Source organism: Indicator indicator, chromosome 14 (assembly GCF_027791375.1).
Source record: "Indicator indicator isolate 239-I01 chromosome 14, UM_Iind_1.1, whole genome shotgun sequence".
NCBI classification, from domain to species: Eukaryota; Metazoa; Chordata; class Aves; order Piciformes; family Indicatoridae; genus Indicator; species Indicator indicator.
The window spans coordinates 25,488,753-25,504,049 of record NC_072023.1 but is presented as its reverse complement, the minus strand read 5'-3'; the positions used below and the strand labels follow the sequence as shown (position 1 = coordinate 25,504,049).

Here is a 15,297-nt window from a genome sequence, read left to right as displayed (position 1 = left end):
TCTTTTACCCTCAAAAGAAAGGGAAGTAACCTCTCTCTCTTGCCTCATCAGGAGCATAAATTCTCTATCATCAGCTAGGAGGCAGCTGTAGCAGCAGCAAACATCTTCAGAACACCACAAGACAATGAATAATGATGTATCGCCTGCAGGGCTTGGAGAGCAGGCAGTAAACAAATAAGGCAGGCACAGACTTGGCAGTGCCAAAGAAAATAACCAACCCAACTGGCTGCCCCCTGCTTCACTCCCCAAGCACCATGTAGCTGGTGCCCCCAGCCTGGGAGAACACAGCATGTGATCCTGCCAGCCAGGACAGCAGCCCAGTGCAGATGGCACTGCTGCCCCAGAGCCCAGCATTTCCTCACTTTGATCCCAGCATTGCCTAACTTCCAGCTGCTTGGTTTTGTTAATGTGAATAAAACCATATTTGACAGAATCACAGGATTGTTGGAAGGGACCTCAAGGATCATCCAGTTCCAACCCCCTGCCATGGCCAGGGACACCTCACACTACCGCAGGTTGCTCACAGCCACATCCAGCCTGGCTGCAAAAACCTCCAGGGTTGAGGCTTCCACCACCTCCCTGGGCAACCTGTGCCAGTGTCTCACCACCCTCAGGGGGAAGAACTTCTTCCTAACATCCAATCTAAATCTACCCATTTCTAGTTTTGCTCCATTCCCCCCAGTCCTATCACTCCCTGACACTCTAAAAAGTCCCTCCCCAGCTTTCTTGTAGCCCCCTTCAGATACTGGAAGGCCACAAGAAGGTCTCCTCAGAGCCTTCTCTTCTCCAGAATGAACAGCCCCAACTCTCTCAGTCCGTCCTCATAGGAGAGGAGCTCCAGCCCTCTGATCATCCTTGTGGCCCTTCTCTGGACACATTCACATAATCCTAGTCCTTACAACTGGAGCAACTGCTCTTCCATCTCTTCACCCTGGAACTGAATTGGTTTAATAAAAAAAATAATTAAAAAAAAAATCGTTGCTCTTGCTATTAGGATAACCTCAGCTCCACAAAACATATTTGTGAGACAGCGTTTTGGTAAAGCAACAGCAGGAGGAAGATTTGTGTTAGAAGGTGTTTCCCTGCAGTAGGGACAGAAACAGCCAAGGACTCCAACTCCAGCCCCTCCTGCCTGAGAACTGGAGTGTGTGTCATTGTGCAGTCCTCTGGAGCATTGCCCGGCTGACAGGAGCCTCCCTGTATGGTAATTTGAATTATTGCTTGAGCCACCCAGGGCTGGGACAGATGTCAAGCAGTGTAAGCAGCTGCTTCTAACCAAACATGGCAAGTGAAGGAAACTGCTTGGTCTCTCTTTTGAATAAGCAACAGGCCAAGTGCTGAAAAGTCACTGAAGAACTGCCCAGAAATGCCCTCCCACAGGCTGGAGCTCATCTCCATCCCAGTCCAGTCTCTGCTGCTGCCTGTGTGCTCTTGTCCAGGTATTCTTATGGCCCTGCACTGCTGCTGGTTCTCCCTGCTCCACTGAGACACATCTGCCTTCCCAAGGCTTCTGTGATGCTGAAGAGCCTAGAAAATCCTTTCTGCTTCAGGCTTAGAAAAGCTGGAGAAAGGGCAGGGAGCTGGAGTAGTTCATGGAGATATCCAGGGTGGGAGTGCACCTTGCTATCATGTGGCATTTGTTTCGCTGGAGGCAAAGGTAAAGCTATGATGTGGTATAAAAATTATATAAGTGGGCTTCCCCCCCTCTCTCCTTTTGCTCAGGATTTGCCATAACTCCTCCAAGCAGGCAAGATACCCAAAGAGAGACTGCAGGTATGTCTGACAGGGAGACAGCTCCCGCAAGCCCTTCGCTCATGTGGAATAATGCCCTTGCAAATGTTGTTTGCCCACAGCAGTCAGATGAAGATCCACCCCCTGCCCCCCAACAGATCTAAGTGACAAAGCTCAGAAGACAAATGGTCTGCAATTCTGGAGAAGCAGAATCCTCTCCTCATCACTGTGAGGAATGTCCCCAGCTTTGTGACAAGGCCCTGTGTGCCTTTAAGGGTCTCCTTTAAACCCTGGAATAGCAGCTGCCCCAGCCCTTCTCCAGATGAGATCTTCATTTCACCCTCCATCCTTGGGTGGCAGATCAGGCACCAGCAGCAGAGCAGTGCTGTACCCTGCTCACTGCCGTTGCCATCAGGGATGTGCTGGACATGGCACATCAAGCTAGCTGAGAGCCCACATGGTGGGCCTGGGGCCTGGCTCAGGCATGACACAGTTGGAGCAAGAGCTGCAAACCTCTTCTCTTCCCAAATCAGGAGAGCTCTGCTTTTACATGTCTCTCTTAATTAGCATGAGAGGCAGTGGCAGGAATAAACTGAAGAGGCAGAGGGAGAAGGGGGCACAGAATGCCCAGTGTGGGATGGGTGTGTGTGTACACACAGGTATATGTGCACACACACATGCACACATGAGGTTGCTTTCCAATGGATCTCCCTGTCCAGGGGGGGCTGCACTTCAGCTCATTTGAGACCACCTTCTCCCCATTTCCTTCCAGGCAGGGCTGGAAAAGGATGTGAAGTTGCTCTGTGCTGCATTTCACTCCCACCCTCAGTACCATGCCTTCCATCCAAAAGTTCAGGAAGCACAGTCTCTGCCTGCAGGGATGCTGTAAGCTACTTGGGGCTTATTTTTGGATCTGCTTGTGATATGGCGTCCTTCACTTTGTGTCCTGGGGCCGTGGCTGTGAGCTTTCTGTGTGCAACTGTGCATACACACATACACGGACCTTCACACAGACACCTCCCCAGCCTACGGCCGGCTCCTCAGTGCTGGACCTCATCACTTCTGGTCCTCACTTCTCCATTTTAGGTTGTTCTTACTTAGACAGCCGAGACCAAAATGATACCCAGCAAAGCCACCGCGGTTCGGCTGAGTGGCACTTCACATGCTGGCGCCTCTCACAGGCCCCCCGAGAAGGTGACAAAAGCTAGGGCTCCCCGAAGCAGCTGCCCGGTGAGTGGTGACCACAACGCCGAGCGCTTAGCCGCACAGCCGCTCCGGAGCTGCCCATGCTGCAACGGCAGACACTGGTGGCATGCACAGCTGGGAGAAGTTGCTCCTGGCTGCCTACACTGGAGCTGTGGTGGAACCAACACCAGCAGCCTCCGTGACAGGGCTGTCGCTCTGCATTACTGGGGAGGTCGCTGCCCGCCGGCCCCGCACAAGCAGTGCTACTGCGGCGCTGCCCGGGCAAGCTGCTTCCTGGGGGCAGGTCCAACTCAGCCCTCACAGCCGAGGTTGTTGGGGACGCATACAAAAGAGAGACGTCGTTACTCACCTGTCTGGGGCTAGGACGGACCCTCCTGTAAGAACGGCAGCTCTTCCAGGGAACCTGGTACAATCCCAAAGCAGAAGGAAAGTCTCTGGGTTGCCGGCTTAGGCGCTGGGTGAACCCTAGCTGGCAGGAGCCGCTCCTAGCCAGCCGCTCGCCCAGCGTGGAGGGCAGCGGAGCCGCACGGCGAGAGAGCAGCGTGGGAAAGGGGCTGTAATCCTCCGCAAATAATAAACAGGAGGGGAGGGAAGGAGCGAGAGAGACGGAGAGGCAGCGACTGCGCGTGGCGAAGTGACAGCTGGGGGTACATCTGTGATGGCAGCGGCACAGCACTGCCGAGGAGTCACCTCCCCAGCCAGCCAGGCAGGAGCTGCTCCCGAGCACCCAAGAGGAAGGAGCTCGGCAGGGTTTCCTTTCTCTCAACCCATCCTGGAGAAAGGGCAGCTGCTGTCAGTCCTTCTCCCTCCCGCCCTCGCTGCCATCCCGCTCCGGGTGCCGGCAGCTGAGGCTCCAGGAGGGCTGAGGAGGTGGCGGGGCGGGGGAGCTCTGGCAGCCCCTTGGGAGGCAGATTGGTCAGGCACAGGTTACGAGAGGAGGCACCATGCCGAACGCCTCCTCCCCTCCCTCCGTCTCTTCCCTGCCTGGTATGACTGATGACAATAAACCCGGAGAGAAAAACACAAGGAGAAGGAACAAGCCCTACATAAGCACCTAAATCCAGCTCTCTCCCTGCTGTCAGGCTTCCCTCTGTGCTCTCCTGCGGAATCCTGCAGCCCGCATCCCCAAAATCAGACCCCTCGATTGCCTTGCTCCAGCTCGCTGAGGACCTCGGCAGCTCATGTTTGCAGGAATTACTCTTTTGCCGAGCCACTTGAGCTGCCCCTTCTGTCAGGTCCGGTATCATGAGCAGGCTGCCCTTGGTTTTAGCTGCTTTGTTTGTTTTAATCTTTACTTAATTTTTTAGCAGAATTTTTAGGAGACTGCAAGGAAAGCTTTGAGTGGGGCAGCTGGCTCATGAGGGGAAATGGGAATAGTTCAGAAACAGGGAGTAGGGAATGCAAAGGGACAGCATGGGCAGGACTACTTTGCTGCTCTGGCACCTTCTTCCATTTGAATCACAGGTTGTACTTGATCACTGTACTTGCTGTCATGAAAACAGGTTGTGAATGGCAAGGTAGATCTTGATAAGCACTCTGCAGGATGTAGTCTTGCAGCTCTTTGTTATGTCTTTTTGTCCTGCAGGCAGGCCCAGGAATTAAATCTTGGGAAAAGCTCCTTATGAGAACAGCATATGGATAATCAAAGAAGCCAGGAAAGGCAGACAGAAAGAGAGACAAGGAAAGGATGAGCTAATGAGGCAGACTTGCTCAACTGAGGGATTCACAGATTCAGATGAACAGGTGAAGGTCAAAGCTCTTACCTCCACAGTGACTAGCAGCAGGCAGTTCTGGAGAAAGCCAGCTGCAGCCATGCTGGCTTTGCAGGCAGGCAGGCAGGCAGGGTGCGTGCTGGTAAGAAGTCATGCACAGGTCTGGGTAGCTCATTGACATGGTGAAGCAATGGCTGACTGTGCAAGGTGTGCAGCATTGCTTGTCCTCAGTTTTTATGTCCTTGCAAGGATGCTATAATTGCACAGGTTGCTGGCACATTAGTAGGAATAAAACTATTAGCCATGGTCTCTCCAAAGGCTCTAGAGATGCTGCTGTGCTGCACACCAGGGCCACTCATCATTTCTCAGACCTTGGATCTACAAGAAAGCTGGGGAGGGACTTTTTAGGGTGTCAGGTAATGATAGGACTGGGGGGAATGGAACAAAACTAGAAATGGGGAGATTCAGATTGGATGTTAGGAAGAAGTTCTTCCCCATGAGGGTGGTGAGACACTGGAAGAGGTTGCCCAGGGAGGTGGTGGAAGCCTCATCCTTGGAGGTTTTGAAGACCAGGCTTGAATGTGGCTGTGAGCAACCTGCTGTAGTGTGAGGTGTCCCTGCCCATGTCAGGGGTGTTGGAACTAGGTGATCCTTGAGGTCCCTTCCAATCCTGACAATTCTGTGATTCTATGATCTTCCTGCTCCTGCAGCATACTCTGCCACCATATTCAAAAGGCTCATGAACCATCAGTTACACTTTGGAACAGAAGGGTTTATTCCAGCTTTCTCCCTCTCACCTGCTGTAGCATCATCATCCTTACCTCACACTGAATCACTGCTTTCCTTCTTTCTCCCTAGCCTCACCAACAGCCTGAAGGGACCTGGGTGACTGTCTGTTACTAGCAGTGACAAGGTGCTTATGACCTGTTTCTCCTTAGCTCCCATGTTTTCCCCAGGTCACCTGAGAAACTGCATGGCAGTTTCTCACAGTTCTTGCCAAGAGCTGCCAATACACTCCAGCTAATAAGGGGTGGTGCTGCCAGGCAGAAACATGAAGCGATCCCTCTAGTATGATTCCCTGTGATTGGGACCACCCAGACAGAAAAACCTGGCTGCAAGGCAGAATAGCCCCCAGCTTTACTTTCAATGACCTCTTCATTGAGGAGGAGGAGCATGGTGCTCACCACAGCTCTGTGAGGAATAGCTAAAAATGTATGCTTGGACCACTGGGAAGGAAAGAAATAGCCAATGCAGAGGGGATAAGTAAGGACAAGCCCTGTGGAGAGGTTAGGGCTGCGAAGATTGTATCCAAAGGACAAGGATTGCTGACAGATGGCACAGACAAGTCAGACATGACTGTGAGCGATGTGGGAAGAGAAAGAAGTGACTCTGCTTTCTGTCCCTGCCACTGGCCACCAGTGCTCTCCTTCGCCAGACTGCAGGTGTTTCAAGTTTGGTATATGCTCTCATGGCTCCTGGGCAGATGCACGAATTGACAAATGGGAGCTAGGCTGCCTTTGAAAAACAGTTTGAGACAATTTGAGACATGTTTCCAGTGGCAAAACTGTGTGCTACCGAGCGTCTGCACTGCGAGGTTGGTTATGTAGGTATCAAGTCCTCTGATGAAAAGTATACATCCTGGGTAATGCTCAGCCCTGCTGGTGTGATCTGCTGTGCTGAGGGGCAGAACTCTTTCTCAAGATGCTCTTAAAGCATAAGGATGAATTTATTTAAAGCTACCTACCAAATCGGCTGCGTGGGCCTCGTCGGACTCAGCAGCGACAGCACCGTTTGCCTTCTGTCACGGACTGCTGATTTGTCAGCAGGGGCAGCAAGCCAAACCATGCCTGCTACACCCTGCTGAAACTGATGCATCTTCACCTGGGGTAGGCTCAGCCTCGGCCTCCCTCCTTTGTTTACATTCTTTGTCTTGTCTGGTTTGTGCTCTGTGAGGCTTAGGCCAAGGCAGCTCCAGAAAATCGTCGCTTTCCCCACTGCACACAGGCAGTCAGAGTCAGTCTGCAGCAGGGAGAGCTGGATGAGAGATGTGCCTGCGAATGGGACTTTGTCAGGTGTGCCAGCAGTGGGAGTGTGACAAGGACAGTGGTATAAAGGGCAGAGCTGATGCCAGGTGCCGGCGTCTCTGCGCGTGCTTCAAGAAAGGCTACCGTTGCATCCTCCGGTTTTAATTCATACCCCTCTGAATTAGAGCATCAGATCATACTGTTAACTTAAAAGCACCCACCCAGTGTGATTCAGATTTAAAGGATCTGTTCCCCTCTTTGAGGCTTCTGCTAATTCAGAGGAAATCTGTAAAAAACAGCAACACTTTGTCTGCCCAATATTGGCGGTTGTGAAGAAAAATAAAAAGGCTCAAACTCTCCCTCTCTTCTCTTTCTCCCTCACTTGCACTTTGTGTTCTATTTCAAGGTCCTGCTTGAGGCTGTAATTCCTGCAGAGCTCTCGGATTCAACTAGTTGACATGCAGCTCTGTGCTTCCCTGTCACCGTGCCAGGCTGCACACCGCTGCCCTGCTTATTAGGTGTGCTTGTAGGCAACCCTACCCCGGGACAGCTAGGGGAGACAGAATCACAGAATCACAGAAGCAACCAGGTTGGAAGAGACTTCCAAGATCATCCAGTCCAACTGATCTCCCAACCCTAACTAATCAACCAGACCATGGCACCAAGTGCCTCATCCAGTCTCTTCTTAAACACCTCCAGGGACATTGACCCCACCACCTCCCTGGGCAGCCCATTCAAAGGGGCAGTCTCTGTCTGTGAAGAACTTCTTTCCAAGATCAAGCACAGCTTGAGACTGTGTCCTCTTGTTCTGTTGCTGGTTACCTAGTAGAAGAGACCAGCCCCCACCTGGCTACAGCCTCCCTTCAGGTAGTTGTAGACAGCAATGAGGTCTACCCTGAGCCTCCTCTTCTCCAGGCTAAACACCCCCAGCTCCCTCAGCCTCTCCTCATAAGGCTGTCCTCCAGACCCCTCCCTAGTTTCACTGCCCTTCTGTGGACACATTCCAGTGTCTCAACATCTTTCTTGAATTGAGAAGCCCAGAACTGGACACAGGACTCAAGATGTGGCCTAACCCCACACCAGTTCTCCTGCTGTGGAGCTATGCCTCACTTCAGGAGCCTGGTGCTGGGAATAGAAGAGAAATTAAACTGAGAAATGAGGCTGTGCTTCATTTGGCTTAGCAGAGTGTGCGGCAGGCTGGGGCCGGGTAATGAAGCACTGCTGCTAGCTGGCACTTTCCTGACGAGTGGCATTCATATTGTTGTGTTTTCATCGTGGTTTAGGAGCCATCTAAACCACTGCAGCTTTCCCTTGAGACAGGTGGGGTTTTGAATTAATCCCTTCCTCACTCTGGCCTACTTTATTCCTGATTAATGCTGTGTGGTGCAGGAGTGGAGGCTGAGGTGAAGCATCCACTCTGGCCAGGCAAATCTGCAGAAGACTCACCAGCTGGGAGTGCTTTGTGGGTTTTTGTTTGCTTGGGGGATTTTTTGTTTGTTTGTTTATTTGTTTGTAGCTCCATAGTGCTTAGTGGGAGGGAGATGTCAGCACCTCAGTATGTGTCAGGTTACACCCAGTCCAGGAGGGGGTGGGGGGAAAAGAACATAGCCCCGGGGTGGACAATGAAGCCTGACCCAGGTGGGCAGAGACTTGGTGACCCCTCCCAGGGGGAGGAGGCCCTGGGTCAAAGTCTATTCCACTCCCACTTCCTGCCCACCTAAAGCCTATTTAAGAGGACTCTTCCCCCTCTTGCTCCTGCCCCTTGCCTGCCTGACAGCAGTTCCTGCTGTTGCTGTAACCACGTGGTAAGGCCTGTTCCATGCTGCACCCAAGCTCCTAAGGACTGCATCTAAAAAGAATCCACATTTGCATTCAGGGAATCCTTTGCCAGCTGTGACTGGTTTGGTTTATATTTTTATTTACCCTTTTTTCCTTATACCTTTGTAACCTTGCTTTAACTCAAATGCCTTTTAGATTTTGTTAACCTTACCCTTTTACTTCCAAATCGATTCTAGACTGTTTCTTTTGTGATTTTCACCTCCCTTTTCTCCTGCCTAATTTAGGAGAGGGCAGGTGATCTAAATCTGTTCTGTTTGGGCTTTTAGACTCTGGCAAAGGTTAAACCACAGCACAGTACAGTCAGTGTGCCCTTTCCCTCTTCCTTGCTAAACCTCTGACTCTCACTTGGCAATCCGCCTTAGCGCCCATCTCCTGATGCTTATTGTTTCCACTTGGAACCAGGTTGCCATTAGCCATTTCCATCCCATCACTTCTGGCAAATATTTTTACCCCTCCTCTCCTAACTTGTGTTTGTCTTTCTCTCTCTTTCACGTTCCTCTTCTTGCCCTCCCTCCTTTCTGTTTCCCATAGCGGTGGGTGTGCAAATAAAGCTGGAGTTGCTCCAACTGAAGTTTTGGATGGCCATGCAACAGGTAGGAGCATCAGCAAGGGTGCAGAGAGACCGTTTAGTGCTCTTCATCGGCTAGGCCAATGCTGTGTTACATCACACCATCAGGGCTTTTGATGAGGGCTTTTATGGAATTCATGTGAAGAGATTTACGAAGTAGTTTAGTCTGAAGTCACACATTTCTGTAATCCTTCGAGGGCACTAATGCCCTCGTGAGTCGTGAGCCTCTTCCACAAAGGCAGCCTTGACAGTGTCATCATCCTGACCTGGCATTAGCTCTGCTGCAGATGACACATTTAATTGTGGAAATATGTTTGTGCTCATTCAGCCCTTTGGAAACCTCCTGGGTATCTGCAGCTTTGGGCACAGGGAAAAAGAAAGAAAGAAAGAAATAGAAATCTGCTGCCTTCTCTTACCGTCTTGATAATGGTGAGGAAGTGCTACCAGCTTGCCAAAATAACAATGATTTGCTCCAGGGATAAGCTTTCAGTCTTGTCCTAATTTTGGACACTTGCTGGACTGAAAGAAGTGGAATAATTAAAAGAGCTGCCCCAGCCTGAGAGACAGGAAAAGTGAAACACGTTTCATACCATACCAGCCAGGGGCTTTCCCCCTAGGCTTTGCTATGTGGAAGGTGCACTGGAGGGGTGAGACTGATGGGACTGAAGCAGCACACAGCAGAAGCAGGTCTCTACTGTCAGGAGAAGGAACTGCCATCAGAGGGGGATGAGAGGAAACAGAAGGGCAGGAGGCTGTGCACCGGCAGCGAGCACACATGGGGAACGGAGGAGCTCAGAGCTGGCCATGGTGACAGGCAAGTGTGAGATCACAGGAATCTAACCCCAGCTGGAAAGACTCCTGCCAAGCACGTGAGCACATCCTGAAACATCAGCAGAGAGCTTCATTCCTCCGAGTCTCCTGAGGACCATTACCCAGGCAGCTCTCACACAAACAAGCCTGCACAGGTGCTGAGTGAGCAGAGAGGTTTATTAAGGAGGCTGAAAGGAGGCCTGTGTGCCAAACACCCACATGCTGCAGCCTGAGGAGGTGCTGCTGTGAACAGAGCTGGTGTCTGGGTCCCCAGGACACTGCTGCTGCTTGACAAGGGACTAACAGATTTTGTTTCCTCTCTCTCTTTGCCGCTTCACCGCATGCTGTGCTGCTCTGGATGTCCACACCATGCCTCCCACCTTCCAGCCCAATGACAGTGATGTAAGTAGACCAAAGCTGGGGCTGGGCAGGCATCCTGGCTTCCTGGTGTGCCTTGCTGGGGCTCAGCCTCACCATTGTATCATTCCTGTGCCACCGTCCCTTGTCTGTAGTCACTGGAGATGGTCCAAGCCTGTCATAGGCTGTGTTTTTCTTTGCAGTAATTAAGTGTCTTTGGCAAAGCTTAAAGTGCTCTGGGTCTCAGCCTTTCTGAGACCTGACCAACAGCAGGAGGATTGTGTGAGGCACACTGGTCTCTGAGATGTGCAGTAGATGTGGTCTTAGAGCAATCAGGGAACTCAGGTTCAGCTCTGCCCCCTCCTCAGGGGCTCCCAGCAAGTTGCTAATGCCCTCAGACCAGGCTCCTCACCCCAGTCCTGCTGTCATATGGCCAGCTCAGCACCAAGCACTGCTGGAGCTTCTCCAGGGGTGGAAAAGCAATGGCAGCAAGACTTGGTCCTCCCATGGCTGGGGAAGATGCTGTGAGACACAGGCACTGCCTGTGGGAATCTGTTCAGGTTCACCTGTGTTTCTGTGATGATTTCTAAGCTCTGGGCTCTGTATTTGTTGTCCCTGGAGGCCATAATAGTGGTTCATTGTGGCCATATTTCTCTGCTGATCAAAGGAAGGAACCCACCAGGGATCTCTCTGCCTGCTTCCAAGGAGACAAAACAACCTGATGCTGTTTTGTGATGAGGTGGAAGTGAGACAATGCTTGCAGCTGTGGATAAAGGGATGTCTCTAAATCATCATCCCTGGAGCCTCAAAAAGCCCTTGGGAGTAAGAGCAAGAGCATGTGATATTACAAAGCCGTGGGGCTTGGAACAACTTCAAGCATCTCTAAGCCTCCTCTGAAGCAGAGCAGAGGGACTGAAACCTGAAACTGTTGGGTTTGTGCTGAAAGTAACCATTGTCTTGTGTCAGAAGTTGCAAATTCTCCTCTCATCACTGAGAATGGTCTAGAAAGGGTTGGGGCTGGGGGTTATGTATAAGATCATCCAGAAAGGGTTGGGGCTGGGGGTTATGTATAAGATCATCCAGAAAGGGTTGGACTGGGGGTTATGTATAAGATCATCCAGAAAGGGTTGGGGCTGGGGGTTATGTATAAGATCATCCAGAAAGGGGGGGGCTGGGCTTTATGTATAAGATCATCCAGAAAGGGTTGAGGCTGGGGGTTATGTATAAGATCATCCAGAAAGGGTTGAGGCTGGGGGTTATGTATAAGATCATCCAGAAAGGGTTGAGGCTGGGGGTTATGTATAAGATCATCCAGAAAGGGTTGGGGCTGGGGGTTATGTATAAGATCATCCAGAAAGGGTTGGGGCTGGGGGTTATGTATAAGATCATCCAGAAAGGGTTGGGGCTGGGGGTTATGTATAAGATCATCCAGAAAGGGTTGGGGCTGGGGGTTATGTATAAGATCATCCAGAAAGGGTTGGGGCTGGGGGTTATGTATAAGATCATCCAGAAAGGGGGGGCTGGGGGTTATGTATAAGATCATCCAGAAAGGGTTGAGGCTGGGGGTTATGTATAAGATCATCCAGAAAGGGGGGGCTGGGGGTTATGTATAAGATCATCCAGAAAGGGTTGAGGCTGGGGGTTATGTATAAGATCATCCAGAAAGGGGGGGCTGGGGGTTATGTATAAGATCATCCAGAAAGGGTTGGGGCTGGGGGTTATGTATAAGATCATCCAGAAAGGGTTGAGGCTGGGGGTTATGTATAAGATCATCCAGAAAGGGTTGAGGCTGGGGGTTATGTATAAGATCATCCAGAAAGGGTTGAGGCTGGGGGTTATGTATAAGATCATCCAGAAAGGGTTGAGGCTGGGGGTTATGTATAAGATCATCCAGAAAGGGGGGGCTGGGGGTTATGTATAAGATCATCCAGAAAGGGTTGGGGGTTATGTATAAGATCATCCAGAAAGGGTTGGGGCTGGGGGTTATGTATAAGGGGGTTTTGTGCAAATAAAGGGCAGCTGGCTGAGAGCAGCCAGGCTATGCAACACGTCAAAGTCCTTCCCTGACCCCGTAAAACCTCTGGTAGGAAGGGGACCCCGGGTACAGAAATGGCAACACCGTGTCAGCTTCCTTGCCTCTGCTGCTAGAGAAAACAGCGTTGAAAAGTAACACAAAGGGACAGACGCACGCAGCCACAGCAGGCTCGCAAGGATTACGAAATCAATGAGCACCTGAAGGGCTTTTTTACTCTCCGCTTAATTCCTTGCGTCCCCACCCAGTTCAGTGTTGTGAAACACATGTCAAGCCCGGTACACAGAAATCCTAAATGAAACAAATGGACGGTGCCTTGGGCTACACGAGCACCATTCACATCACATTTTATCAGCAGCCGTCTGCAGAATAAAGAATGCAACAGCAGCAGCAGCAACAAAAATATCTGTGCCTGAGAAGAATCCTGCTAAAACGCCATGCCATGTGTTCAGGCCAGGTACTAGGAGGTGCTGGAATGCATGCTGGTTTCTCACCAGTGCACAATAACCTTTTGCATTTGCAGCCGGAGACCTCGGTACTGCCCCCTCGGTTAGCAAGTCTCTGCTCGAAGCGCACGGGAAGCCTGTTAGGGAGGCAGGTGCAGGACCAGAGCCCTCAGGGAAGGGGCTCAGAGGTTGCCCAGAGAGGTGGGGAGTATGCAGAGCCACGGGGGAGGGTGGTGCTGTGTGGGCTGCAGAGCTCAGCTTAATGAAAACGCCAGCTGAACTGAAGAGCTTTATGGGATGCTGGGGTGGAGACTTCTAGCTCAGCAGTCCCAGTGGAGAGGCTGCAAGGTGAGCTCATGCCCTGGCTGATTCTCTGCTTTTCCCTTGCAGTGCAGTGCCTTTGACGGTGCCTGTCCGCTGAGCTGTCAGGATGATGTAAGTGGCCCAGGTCTCCTCTGTGTGTGTGTGGTGGGTGTGAGTGACTGCCTGGTCTGTGCAAAGTTCTGCCTCCCTCAAAGAAAAACCAAGTGTTGTATGTTGTCTCTTCACCAGAGGTTGCATAGCTTGGAGCAGGACCTTGTGCTGATGAGACAAACCTGCAGTTTAGGTCTTCCCTCAGCTGAGCCTGGGCAAGGGGCATGGGGATTCCAGCCAGTAGCTCTGAGCAGAGTCCATCTTCTCTAAATCTGTTTCACTGGCACCCCAGGTCCTCCAAAGAGAGCAGCTGGCAGCGTGGTATGCATGTTGGACACCTCTCTTTGCATTCACACCACTGATCCAACCTTGGTCTCAGGCAGAATTGGGACAGGAGCTCCTCTGCCCTGAAGAGTTGGGATCACCAGAGCATCTTTGTCCTGTCTTCGTGTAGAATTTTCTCTGCATCCTATTTTTTTTCCCCTGTGAGACCTTGCGATGGTCAGTGTGATGGCTCACACTGATACAGACCTAAAGCTTTTTCACCTAAACTCTGTCCTTCCAATTTCCTGTTCTGCAAAACAAAACCCAAGACCAGCACTGATGCTTAGTGTTGAGGTTGTTTCATGAGTGGTTTATTACCGAGCAGTGCTCTCCAAACACCCTGCCACTGCCTGCAAGGATGCCTTCTTCAGTGTGCCCCACAGCCTGCTAGGCCTGCACACAGCCCTTGCAGCCTCTTGTCACAAACAGCACACAAACAAATTAGAGGCAGAGAGGGGAAGGTCGGTGGTATAGAACCCCTGGGAGGTGAGCTGTGGGGCTGGGCATGGAAGTTACGACACAAGCCTGCACCGCTCCACCCTGCACGCAGCTGGCCATGGAAAAAGCTGTCTTTAATGCTGCCTCCCTTTCATCTCTGCAGATTCTGAATTGCTTTCTCATCGACAACAACGGCTTTATATTTGTCTCCAAAAGACCTGCAGAGGTAAGGGAGCAGGAAAGAAGGAGGAGAGCTGCTTAAAACAAACGAATTTCAAGTGTGTACTAAGGGCGGCTGCAGCGTAATGAAATTCAGAAGTGTGGTGAGGGGGAAGCTTCCCAGCAGAGTGACAGCACATCACAGGGGGAGGAAGGAGTTTGCACTGATAAGGAAGGAACTAGTCAAAATATCTTTTCATCAGAAGTGAGGGAATTAGACTGCTTCCCCTCAACACAGATGTTACTGAAAGATGATCTGAGACAACCCCAGAAGGCTGACATGGGAAGGGAAGGGAAGGCTGCTTTTGAGTGCTTCTGAAGTCAAAGCAGACATTCTTCAGGAAAGGAAAGAGAGCATAAAGCAAAATGCCAAAGGCAAAAAGGAAGACAGAATCATTTAAGCGAGTTTGAAACAGAAGCACACCTAAGGAACTGGAGAATTTGCTGGACTCACAGAGGTGAAAGTTGTAAAGGAAAGGACTCAGAACAGTAACAAAAATATAAGCAACAAAAGTTGCCTCCTTTCCTCCTGCTGCCAGTACCCCCATTACCATTCCTAGAGAGCTGAAGGGGCACAGGTTGTGATGCAACATCCTGTGCAGGCTGGGTGAAGTCAACACTACCTGCCAGTGCAGGGCTTGGCTGTGCTTTACTGCTCTCTGTTCAGTTCGCCACAGAGCTGTTTGTTTCAAAATAACAGAGAGCCATAGACTTGGGTGTCAGAAAGTGAAGTGTTGGAACAGTCTCAGAAACCACAAAGTAGTAAGTCAGTAACTCCCAGGTCCTTCTCCAGGGGTACAGTACACGTTAGGAGGTGATCTGCTAGAGAGCAGCTGCATGAAGAAGGACTTGGGAGTGCTGATGGACAACAAATTCTGCATGCGACAGCAATGTGCCCTGGTGGCCAAGAAGGCCAATGGGGTCCTGGGGTGCATTCAGAGGAGTGTGTCCAGCAGATCCAGGGAGGTCCCACCTGGAATATTGCATCCAGTTCTGCGCTCCCCAGTTCAAGAGGGACAGGGATCTGCTGGATCCCTCTCCAAGGGAGGGCTCCAAGGATGCTGAAGGGACTGGAGCACTGCCTGGGGAGGAGAGGCTGAGAGCCCTGGGGCTGTTTAGTCTGGAGAGGAGAAGACTGAGAGGGGATCTGATCAATGTCTATCAATAGCTGAGGGCT

At 51.2% G+C, this 15,297-nt stretch overlaps 1 protein-coding gene across 1 annotated transcript in view; it reads left to right on the top strand.

The window, feature by feature from the left end:
* Positions 1-15,297, top strand: part of CACNA2D4 (calcium voltage-gated channel auxiliary subunit alpha2delta 4) — a 205,158-nt gene that overhangs the window by 159,907 nt on the left and 29,954 nt on the right. Inside the window, exons 28-31 of the mRNA XM_054386414.1 lie at positions 9,044-9,105; positions 10,278-10,292; positions 13,116-13,160; positions 14,065-14,127. Of these exons, the coding sequence (XP_054242389.1) occupies positions 9,044-9,105; positions 10,278-10,292; positions 13,116-13,160; positions 14,065-14,127 (185 nt within the window). The remainder of the gene's footprint in view (positions 1-9,043; positions 9,106-10,277; positions 10,293-13,115; positions 13,161-14,064; positions 14,128-15,297) is intronic.